This window comes from Monocercomonoides exilis (genome assembly GCF_001643675.1).
Source record: "Monocercomonoides exilis strain PA203 chromosome Unknown scaffold3-2548433, whole genome shotgun sequence".
Lineage (NCBI taxonomy): Eukaryota > Preaxostyla > Oxymonadida > Polymastigidae > Monocercomonoides > Monocercomonoides exilis.
In genome coordinates, this window is record NW_027150548.1 from 1130194 (window position 1) to 1142022 (window position 11829).

Sequence of the window (11829 nt, forward strand, 5' to 3'; positions counted from 1 at the left end):
AAGAATAGTTTGTTTTTACAAAAATAAGAATATTGCGAGTTTTTTAAAATAAAATTGAACCAAGAATATATTCTCCATGAATATGAATAGAAAGTCTTTTGTGTTTCATATTAAAAAAAATGAAATCAAAAATTATAAATTTTTTTGTTTTCTGTATTCAGAATCAGTTTCTTTATTTTCATTTTGAAAGTTATTCCTCTCCTTTTTGTGAAAGTTTCTTTGTAAGAATAAAAAATTAATGCGCGTTATTTCCGTTCAATTTGATGATTCTGATTTTCATCCTTTTTTTCATACATGATCTTCGTCATTATCATATTCTTTTTCTTCTTTTTCTCCATCGAATACTTCGTCTTCTCCTCTTTTTTTTTCACCTCCTCCTCTTCTCATCTTCTTTTGCTATTTCTGTTTCTATTTCTATGTCTTTATCTTTATCAAATTCTTATTCTTATTCTTATTCTTTTTCACCAGTCGCACTGCCTCTGCTTTTGCCCTCCGCTCCCTTTTCCTCCTCACTTCCACGCAGTCCATTCACGTAAACAGCTCCAGTGCCTTTTTTCTGCGGATCCCGCTTCTCCAAGGTTGCACATCTCTTCGTCTCTTTCCACATCCCGCAACACCACCACATCCTCCCCGTTCATCATTTCTTCCCCCTGGCTTTTGTTCGGAAGAAGCACCTCCGTCTCCCCACCCCGCAGTTTGTGATGGTCCCCGTGCACCACCCAAAACACACTTTTCTCTGAAAATTACTCACAGTGCAGCGGCAGCTCCAGCATCCGTCCTGTATTCTTATTCGCAACTCCAATCAATTCTCTAACTTGATGTTCAGAATTATCTTCCTCTTCCTAAACCTCATGCTTCACCTCCACTCTTCCGTTTCCACATCCCCCATTCGCTTTTTTATTTCCATCATGGATCTCCATCCTTCATCACCACTTTCTTCTCCAGCTCCACCTTCAATTCCTTCGATGCTTTCGGAGCATCCATTCCACACTTTGCTCTTCCTATTCACCTCTGCCATCTCCTTGGGTTGCACAAGTCGCTGATCCTGCTGCTTCCTCTGCCGATGCTTCCGCACGTGGAACCCCACAGTCCTTGCCACAACTATCACACCCACCGTCCTCACTTCAATATGCAGTGTGATCGTCCACCCATACAGCTCAAACAGGCCCCTCTCACTGCCCACCCCATTCTTTCTCCTTTCCACAGATAATTGCTGTTGTTGCGTTGAACTTTTTTCCTTTTCCTGCGACATCCTCCCCTGCCCTTCCCTCTCCCCCTTCCCCGCCTCCCCGCTCCTCCACAGCCAGCTCCTCGCTCGAATACACCACACGCGCCAGCACCTCCTCCTCTGCCCCGCTTTCCTCAATCACCTCCCGCCCGATCCTCCCGTACCCCCGCCGCTCAGTGTTCTGCCCTGTGCTCTCAAACCGGTATGTCCTCACCCGCTCGCCCCCGTCTGCCCCCCGCACAATTATCTGGAAGTACAGCCCGCACTGCACCAGCTCCCGCATCACAAACTCCAGCCGCGCCTGCCCCCCGCTGCTTGTCCAGCTGACGTTCGTCAGCACCGGCCGGAAGTACACACCGCCTGCCCCTCCACTCGCCCCCTCCACCACACATCACTCCTCAATGATCCACCATGACCTGCTCTCCCCCGCCCGCTCCCCGTTCCTGATGCCCCGCACATCCACCACACCGCCCCCGTGCTGCCCGATCCCGCCCTTCGACGAGTTCAACACGCTCGTGTTCCACACCCGGCACTCGCACTCCTCCACAAGCACCAGCTGCGACTCCATCCGGCACAGCCCGCTCCTGCTCCCCGCACCAAACACCCCGCTCACTGCTGTGCTCCCCACCTCCGCACGCTCCCTCCTCTGTTGGATCACCTGCATATCGATCTGTGTCAGCTTTTCCCAACTCACCACACACTCCTCAACCACCAGCACGCATCCCTCTTTCCTCCTCAATCTCCCATTTCATTTTTGAAATATCATTGAAAACATGAATAACTGTGACTCCATCACAACCAACTCTGCTGCTGCTCTGCACTTTTCAACATCTCATGCCTGCTGACAAATTCCCACAGCACCTCACACGCTACGGCACGTCCAATCTTCTCCGAACCGTTATTCGCTTCTGATACTCAGCCTCTAAACTCCTGCAATTGTTTGAGTTTTGATATGCACATCTTTTGTCCGCTCCATGTCTATGTGAAGAGCGTGCTTTAAAGATTGAAATAAGTTAGAAAAAATGTAAGAAAAAAGAAAAAATAAAAATTATTTACAAACGATAAATACTAAAATTTTGACAAGTTTAAAACTTTAATATAAACATTTTTTCAAATTAAAAATACAAACATTTGAAAAAATGGACTATTGACTTAAATAACGTCAGTGACAGACAGTGACGTGAGTGCCGTGGTATTTATATTATTAAAAAATGATCACGACATTACCCATCGTTCATTCATTAATTAAAAATAACCGATTAAAAAAAATTTCAATAATAATCATAATAACACATTAAATCTTATTTAATATAATAAAAATATTTATCCATTGTTAATAATTTTTATTTTTTTGACAAAAGTGGAATTTGAAAAAATGAGTGAATAAAAACTTTTTTTTGTCACGTCAAGTCACTCCAAAAATGTTCACGTCAGAAGGCATGTGACGCAGATGTTAAACTGAAAAATATAAATAATGCTATTCTTTTTCTGGTTATGACTAATGATCAAAAACTTGCTCAAATTTTCACGAGCTTAAGTTTTGAGTGTTTTGAGTATTGTTATTGTTATTTAACCTAACTTCTTTATATTTTTGGTTGTATTTTGTATTAAACACCTCGTTTTATTATTATTTTTTCCATTTCCGATATTTTAATTATTCAAAGAATACATTTGCATTTCCGAAATTTTTTGCTATTAAATTGGAGGAAATATGAAAATTATCTGCAAAAAAAAGTGTTCAAAAAATGAAAGTTTTCAATTTATCATTATCTTGATGATTTTTCAAAAAGACTTGTTTCTGTGAATTTTTGTTTCTTTTGTCTAATATTTAATTCTGCAAATTCAAAAAATTTTTGATATTGGTGATGATTTTTGATATCAAATTATTTCTATGAAAATTTTCTTTCTGAGAATTTGAATTAAATACAAACAAATGATCACTGTGAATCAATTTCCCTTTTGTTGATAAATTTGCAACAGATGAATTGTGAATAGATTTTTTTCATTTGAATAAATTCAACTTATTTGAATGAACTGGGTTTTTTTAAATGATGTCATGTTATCCTAAATGGTTAAAGTGACACTTGAATAAAGTGCGATACACTTAAATAAAAAATGTATGAAAAAGTAATGAAAACTAATTATTATGTTATAGTGTTTTATCTTTTTCTTTATCAACAAAAAAATGAAAAATTCTTAAAAACTGAGATTATTCCTTTTTCTTAAACAACATTTGATATATGTTTGAAGAAGATTTTATTTGACAAAAAAAATGAGAAACATAGAAAATTAATAATTTATTCTTGTTCATCAATTCTCTTTTTAACTTTTTCACATTTTTTTGACCTCTGTGTAATTAATTATCTTGTATAAAAATTTGCTTCTATTGAAGTTCATGGAGTGATCTGCAGCCAACAAAGCATATAAATTTGAAGATATCAGTCGAGTCAACAGGTGGAAGATGATTTCATCTTTATTACTTTATTGGTTGAATGGATATATTTCATTTTCATAGATAGATTTTTTTGAAGGCCACTCTTCATTTATCTCTCTACCTCTTTTTATATTCTCTCCTCCATTGCTCTTCTGGCGACATCTCCATCTTTACCATTTCAAATGCCTAATGATCCGTTCTGATGTTATCATTCACAATCTATCTCAGATCATCTGCTTCATTCTTCACCTTCTTCCATCGAACAGGAAAAATAGCAACAATTACAAGCAGAAGCACAGCAAATATAACACTCACAATCTCAACAATTGGACTGATATGATTTTTCTTTCTTTCTCCCTTCGACAATCTTTTCAAATGCCTTTGGCTCAGATTCAATTCAATTCTTAAAGATGATTGACTCCGTTCATGAAAGAGAATCAATTTTTCCAAACTTGATCTTTACAGATTTTTACGTTTCCTCAGATGTATTGTCACAATTGATGCTGGAATGGCTTCATGAATCTCTATTTCACCTGCAAACTCTTCTGAAAGATGCGGATACACCTGGAGCTTGTGAACCATTCAATCGAAGTAATCAACCTGGAGAGCAAAGTAGCAATGCAGAAGCAAGGAACCAGTATGGTCAATTGAAAGAGTGCTCCCATTCTGGAGAGATATCACTGAATTCAGATACAGAATGAAGAACGGAGAGGCCCTTTCTTTAGCGATTATAGAAAAATTGCATTCCAAATTCAAAGTCCAAAGTGATGAGTTCTCTTGTTAGCCATCTCCGCCTTTCTGGCTTTGAATATTCAGAAGCGCATGACTAGAGCAGGCGATATAGTTCCTCATGTACGGATAACCCACTGCACTCGGCCGTTGTTGACAAATAATATTAAATGAACGGAAATGCTACAGTCAGAGATCGACAGCCATCTCTTGGACGAATTGGCAATGCTCGTGTGTATTATTCTTCACGAGCAATTCTGAAGATCAACCATTGATCCAAACCACTGGTACAGCTTTTATAATGGATTGTTATTCAGTCCGAACTCTCGCGATCTTGCTTCTCCGTCAAGCACACACACGAAGACACGTGAGTATATTTCAAATCAACCAACACTGAAATGCAACATTTTTCAGTGTGCAAAGCACACTTCTTGTCTGAGCAGTTCTCCAATTCCAGCAATAAGGACGAAGCTAAAGATGCAAAACAGTACGGATCAAACGATTCTCTCGTTATGTTTCGATATGATGATTGCTTCAGCCAGAATGTTGAAGCATTTGACGCAACGCTCACTGCACATCCTTCTCCAAGTATTGTGTTTGAAATAGCCAAGAATGATCTCAGCATCTGAATCTTCGCATTCAACAGAAACAAACGATTCATCTGACACTTATGAATCATCAAATTCCAAATGATTGCCCTGGATGTTTGAATCCCCTCCCGAACCATCTGAGGAAAACACAATCAAACTTGCTGTGCTCTCTGCATTTCTGATTTGAACCGTCGACAGCTGGGAGTCTTTGTAGTTGTGAAAGAAAAGGGCAGACTGTTCATGTGCGTAAAAGGAAATAAGCAGCTACTGCATAGAGAGGTTCACCAGATTGCGGAAGTCCAACAACACAGCAGAATTTATATTAGAAATGTTCAAGTTCACAAATGAGCATTATTGTCCCCCTCTTGCTACTTCACACGAAGAACTGAGACAAAGGCAAGTTAAAGTGCATCTGTTGATCGACAGTCTGCCATTCTCCACAAGAATGACAGAGCAGTTCAACCTCGTTTCAGAGCTTCCACTCCAATCTTCTTGAGCAAATGATGAATCTGCAATCGAAAAGTCGCCATCTGTCAGCAACAGCAAACTGCAATGAGAAGAAGAAAAAGCGCTCCCAAACAAAAACAAAAGAGATTCCACTTTCACTCTCGACGAGCATGCAACAAGACTGCTCCTCTTGCATCTGATGATAAGGTTCAGCATAATATTCCCTCTTGCACCTTCCGGATCCACAGACTTGATAGAGACATCGCAAGCGCTTGCTTCCCATACCACCACACCCGTTTGTCGATCAGCAAATTGCTGTAAACAGAAGGAATGATATGAGGCAGCGCAACTTTCAAGGAAATACAAACCCCGCCCATCCCACCACACTGGCGCGTGTCAGAGGCATTGTCAGCTGATGAAGACGCAAATGTTGTCTCGCTCTGATACACAACAACAAGCAGCAACAGATCATGCTCATCAGCATAGCCTTGTGCAGTGCATCCCCACATTGCAAACTCTCGGACAAATGGAGCTCTGAAATCGAGCTGGAACAGCTCGATGCCAATTTGAGTTTATTCGTTTGCGCATTTTTACATATAAGTCTCTTCCAACAAATGCTTTGTTCTCCACGAATGTGGTGTTTTTCAGCAGAAAAGGAAGCAAGCCATCACTTGTGATCAAAGAGCAATCCAGGAATATAGCGCCTCCTCTTCCAGTTGCAAAGCAGAAACATCCAGAGATAGCTGAAAAACGGCACTCGAAAAATCCTCCTTCGTTCAATATCATGATCAGTCCTCCACCGCTCTCGCTTAGGTTGCTTCCACAGTTCTTCATCGATGTGTTTTACAAAGACACACTGCAAGGCTCGCTACCAATGTAGCTGATAAGGAAGGTTCAGAAGGAATGTTTTGGAAAAGGGAGCGAAGGAACAGCATTTGAGTTATGCTGTTGAACTGTTTCCTTCATTTAATCCCTGTGACTCGCCTCTCCACTCAGTCTGCGCTAACGCTGATATAATGCTTTTGCACATCGGTTCAATATTGCTCATCATAGCATTTATCGTGTCAAGGCTGCTTTCATGAGATACCATCAAAATGTGACTTTTGCACTTGATAGATTGGAACGAGCAGAATGATATTTCGCATGTTCCAGACAAGCAGAAGACGATGCAACAAGGAATGCTTGTGTGAGAAGCTTGTCCAAATAGATAAAGAAAAGCTGTTGAACTTCGTTCATTATTCAATGAAATAATGAAGACATGTTTCTTTGTTTTTTTATCTTTTTCAAAAAAGTTGTATCAATTTCATTTGTTGTCCGGTTATTTTTTCCTGTCTTTTAATGCTTTTGAACCGATCTAAGTGTTAATACCAGTTGTTTGCATATACATAGATGCAATCCAATTTGTCATTCAACATAATTTCAATTTTCTTTATTTGCAGATTTGAAAAAATGCTAATCATTTCATAACTCATAAAATTCTACTTTTCATCAATATTTAACATATGTTAAAACATGTGGATTTCATAATTGGAAAGTTTAACAAACTATGAATGTCATGATGACGTGTTTTGAATCGTTTATTAGTGCAAAAGAATTATGACAGTTCAAAAAATATTTTGATCCTTTCGATCTTTGAAAGAATTTGATGAAAACAATAAATATCATTTCCAAAAAAACATAGTGAATCTACAAATAATATATGTAAGTTTTTGCAATCAATTTTATAGACATTAAAAATATTTGTTTTGTAAAAATATTTTTCGTTCCTCAAATGAACTCAGTCTATCTTAAATGAACTCAGTTTATTCAAATAAACCCGATCTATTCGAATAAACAAAAGTTCATTTGAATAAACATAGTTTATTTGAATATAAAAAATCTATTCAAAATTCATCTAATGAACTTATCTCAAACATTGGTCCATAAAAGTTTCGCCAAACATTTTTCTAATAAAAGAAATATACACAGTAGTTAAAGAACAATCTATAAAAAATCAACACCCCGAAAAAATATATGATTTCAAAAATAATCACGCAGATCTTTTCACAATTATAAAAAAATTAAAATATAGTCAGAAATAGGAAATAAAAGGTTTTTGAAGGGTTCCTATTATTTTTTTAATCTTAAAGAACTATAGAGAAAAAGAACTTTTTTGTTCCGATTAATTTTTTGGGTGACGATAAATCACTGACACGAAAGTTAGTCGAAAACTACATGGATTTAAATAAAAATTGTTTTGTTGTTTTTTCAATGAAAAATAACTGATAAATGTTATAAATATTTTCTTAATATTGCCAAGGGAAAATCAACATGCTTTCTTTTGTGAGGATATTGTAATCTTCAAAATATTTTAAGACAATAACATTGAAGAAAGAACCTACTCAGATGACCAAAAAAGACCTCGTAAAAAATGTGAGTGCTTTTTTCATTAACTCACAAATGTATTGAGTTCTTTATAAATGTCTTAGGATTATTAATTTTTAACATATTTTTTATTCGAACTTAATATCTGATAATAATATGGGGCGCAGGAATTTTTCATTTCATTATTTTTCCTGCATCCACAATTGTGTCGAGGAGCTTCCCCAACATGAAAGCCGCATGCAATATTGTTGCGTTGTTGTTGCTTGCTGCTTACTGCTGTAATGACGAAGGCATTACAGAAAGGCCATATCATCAAAAATGGAACGGGGAGATGCAGAGAAGCATGATCAACATTGCAGATGAAAATAACAAGGGAAACAATTATTTTTACAATTCATTTACAAAAGTTATAAAACCAGCTGACAATCACATTTACAGTATCCAAACGAATCTAAAAATCATCAACACCTCCTTGTGTGTGACCCATCTCAACATCATCCCCCTCGCTGGTTGCCCACTCCTCACTGCCCAACACCGCTCCACTGCCTCCATCTGTTCCTCCACTTGCACCATCCACCCACCTTCACTCACCAACAGCCACCACCACCACTGCCCCCTCTTCCTCTCTGCCCATGCCTCCCTCGCCCTCACAAACTTCTCCCTCACCACCCACCAACCTGCCATCTTCTCCTTCCCCCTCTTCTCCACCCCAAACAATCTCCTCCCACATGCCCACTCCCCAATCCCTGTCTCCTTCTCCATCTCCCACTCCTCTTTCTCCTCTTTCGTCTCCCTCATCCAGCCCTTCCTTTTTTCTCCTTCTTCCCTCTCTTCCCCATCCCCTTCTCGTTCTCCATCTCTTTCCCCTTCTCCTTCATCTCCCTCATCCTCATCCTCATCATCTTCTTTTTCTTCCCCTTCCCCTTCCATTTCTCATTCGATTTCCTCTTCCCCTCTCCATATCCATCACAAATCCCATCCCCACCTCCAAATCCACCTCCATCTCCATCTCTCAAACACCCTCTTCTCCAACATCTCCTCTCCCCAATCCCCTCTATCTCTTCCATCCCTTCCTTCACACTCACTCAATTCATTCATCTCAACCACTTCTTCCTCTTCTTCCTCTTCCTCTTCCACCAACACCAACACCAATACAATCCCTTCCTTCTCTCTTCATTCATCCCTCTCCATCCACTCAACCATCTTCAAACACACCCACAACCCCATCGATGGAACCATCCTCCCCAACCTCAACAGCCCATCCACTTCTCTCTCTGCCTTCAATGCCTCTTTCCTCCACCAAACACGCTCTTCATCAAATGATCCCGTTGAATATATTGGATCCGAAACTCAAAGAGAGAAATTAAGTCGATTGTCCTTTACTGCTTTGAATAGCTACCTCTTTGAGTGGTGTGAATGGAATGATACAACTGGTGGATCAAGTGATGGAGGAGCGCTTTATGTTAACCGCGCAAATGCAAATCTCACGATTACGTCTTGCTCATTAGCTAAATGCTCATGTTACGGATATGGTGGAGCGTTATACTGTTACAGTTTGTTAAATCTCAACTTCACCAAATCCAATTTCACAAGTTGCTCGGCTGCTCATGGAGGAGCAGTGCACACTTATCATTCACAATCAAATTCTGTTTGGACATTCTCAGAAAACAGAGTGGAAAGTTGTTCAATCACAAACTGGTGCGGAACTGGTTGGTTTTTTGCTATCAGCACCTTATCTTCAAACGGTCAATTTTTGTTTTCTGAATGCAAGTGTATTTCAAACTCAGGTGGTGATTCTGCTGGTTCTCTCACATTCAATTGGCCTCCTCAAGTGAAGCCAAATCAATTTTTGGTTGATGATTGCCAGTTCATTAATAACAAATTAACTCCTTCTTCGACATATGGAGGTGCCGCGATGTGTTTTTATCCTCCGTATTCCTGGATGAATGGAGTAAAATTCATCACATTCTGCTTCTTCGATGGAAATATAGCTGCAAATGGAATGGGGAATGATGTGTTCTTTTACGGAAGTGATATCACCCAATCTCCATTCCAGCAATGTGGCTCAACAACTCCAACAAAAAGAGTGTGGAATAATGGAACAGCTGATAATACCGTGTTCAATGGCTGGCTCCCACTCATCGCCCAGAACAAAATCGTTGCCAACAGCGGAAATGATGTTGATGGTTGCGGAAAAACACGCCAAAGCCCATGCGCCACCATCGAGTATGCCCTCAACGGCTTCATTTCCCTCCTCCAAGACGCTTCCCTCACACTCCTCTCCTCAACATTTGTTCCCACTCAAACACTCACCTTCAGCGCGGTTGACACTAAAATCACTGGAAATGGCACAACTGCCACCACTATCGCCTCCAGTGGCATTCCCCAACCATCAAACTCATATTCGCAGTCATCACAATCAGCATCATCATTTTCTTCATTTTCTTCATTATCAACATCTTCTTCTTCACCAGATCCATCTGCCTCGTCTGCCCTCTTCCAACAGACCCAGGGCTCCCTCACGGTCTCTGCCCTCGCCATCGCCCACAACTCCTCAAACCCCATCACCCCCATCCTCTTCCACCTCTCCGATAACTCCCCTTCCCTCAACCTCAACACAACCACCATCACTGGAACAACCTCCAATTCAATCACCACACCCCTCTTCTTCCTCACTGCTGGCTCCCTCGCCCTCAACCACACAGCAATCACCCAACTCTCCCTCAACAGCCAAAGCATCTTCCACCTCACCTCCCTCACAGCACCCCTCACCCTCAACTCCTCCAACATCACCCACATCACCTCCACAGCCACCCCCACCAGCTGTGTCATCTCCTCTGCCGCCTCCCCTGCCCTCTCCCTCTCCCTCGCCAACTGCACCATGACCAACATCAATTCAGAACAGTTGAGCCAACAAACTGCCACCAATGGCGGGTGCATCTCATTCGCCTCGTCTGCCCCTGCCAACTCGTTTTCGGTGAGTGATTCCACCTTCTCCACCTGCTGTGTGAACGAGGATACAAGTTCTGGAGGAAGAGGTGGCGCTCTCATGATCGAGTACAAGGATAATTCAGAAGTGTCAGAATCCTCCTTTTCCATAACCAATATTGTGTTTTCAGCCAACAAAGCGAGCGTCGGAAGAGATATGTATTTTGTGTGTGAATCATTTGTCGCTTCTGTGAAAGAGCCCATGTTCGCCTTCATGGGAAACATCACTCAGAAAGACAACTCGATTGCTGGACATGATAGAACAGAAGCATTTAGCGATTGTGATGTCGATTTATTCATATTCTTCGATGGTTTCTTTGACAGTACAATATATGTGGATGGAATATCAGGAGTGGAAGAGGTGTATTGTGGACTGGAGAAGGCGCCATGTTTGAATGTGAATTATGGGATAGAGCGTTTGAAGAGAATACAGAACACAAAAGAGGAGATTATTGTTATTACAAATACGTTGATGGCAGGATGTGTGGATGTGAGTGAGATGTGTATAAAGGCAAAAACTGAGACAATTGTAGAAATCGAATGCCAAAGGGAAGTGAGTGGATCTGAAGCGTGCGTGGTGGAATCATCATCGCTGACAGAAATGGAATTCATTGAAATTATTGTTCCATCGAGTTTTAACAGAACAATCACATCAGTGATTGAATCGAGCACTCAAAATGGGGAGTTGCACATGAAGAACTGTGAGATGAATGTTGTTGGAGGAAAGGAAAATACAATTGGATATTTCTTGATCAGATCAATGGGAAAGATGGTTGAGCTGGATTCTGTCACGATTTCAGATGTGAAATCAACAGTCTCGCTATTTTCATTGTCTCTTTCCTCATCAAATGTGAATGAACAGGAATACAAAGTGAAACTATTGAATTGCACAATGGAAAGATTGGAAATTGATGGAGGTGAAGAGGCAGCCGTGATTGGAGGGAATGTGGAAGTTGGGATGATGATAAATGGAAGCAATATTGAAGGGCATTGTCGGAGAAGAGCAAAGAAGGAGGAGCACTGAAGATAGTGTTGAGTGCAGATGGATA

The 11829-nt window shown here is 40.3% G+C and overlaps 5 protein-coding genes across 5 annotated transcripts; 1 reads left to right on the top strand and 4 right to left on the bottom strand.

Annotated features, from left to right (window-relative positions):
* Window positions 1-528: 528 nt before the first annotated feature.
* Window positions 529-1980, bottom strand: MONOS_13971 (uncharacterized protein; the record flags this gene model as incomplete). The annotated part of the gene is made up of 5 exons (XM_067866728.1): window positions 529-736; window positions 861-1122; window positions 1184-1551; window positions 1697-1886; window positions 1938-1980. 5 exons carry the CDS (start codon window positions 1978-1980, stop codon window positions 529-531), a joined length of 1071 nt encoding a protein of 356 aa, XP_067735221.1.
* Window positions 1981-5332: 3352 nt separating this feature from the next.
* Window positions 5333-5937, bottom strand: MONOS_13970 (uncharacterized protein; the record flags this gene model as incomplete). The annotated part of the gene is made up of 2 exons (XM_067866727.1): window positions 5333-5743; window positions 5797-5937. 2 exons carry the CDS (start codon window positions 5935-5937, stop codon window positions 5333-5335), a joined length of 552 nt encoding a protein of 183 aa, XP_067735222.1.
* Window positions 5938-8224: 2287 nt separating this feature from the next.
* Window positions 8225-8722, bottom strand: MONOS_13969 (uncharacterized protein; the record flags this gene model as incomplete). Its single annotated transcript, XM_067866725.1, has 1 exon — window positions 8225-8722. The coding sequence occupies one exon, from the start codon at window positions 8720-8722 to the stop codon at window positions 8225-8227; it is 498 nt and encodes a 165-aa protein (XP_067735223.1).
* A 1371-nt stretch (window positions 8723-10093) lies between these two features.
* On the bottom strand, window positions 10094-10891 carry MONOS_13968 (uncharacterized protein; the record flags this gene model as incomplete). Its single annotated transcript, XM_067866724.1, has 1 exon — window positions 10094-10891. One exon carries the CDS (start codon window positions 10889-10891, stop codon window positions 10094-10096), a length of 798 nt encoding a protein of 265 aa, XP_067735224.1.
* Window positions 10892-10994: 103 nt separating this feature from the next.
* MONOS_13967 (uncharacterized protein) lies at window positions 10995-11804 on the top strand (the record flags this gene model as incomplete). Its single annotated transcript, XM_067866723.1, has 1 exon — window positions 10995-11804. One exon carries the CDS (start codon window positions 10995-10997, stop codon window positions 11802-11804), a length of 810 nt encoding a protein of 269 aa, XP_067735225.1.
* Between the last annotated feature and the right edge of the window lie 25 nt (window positions 11805-11829).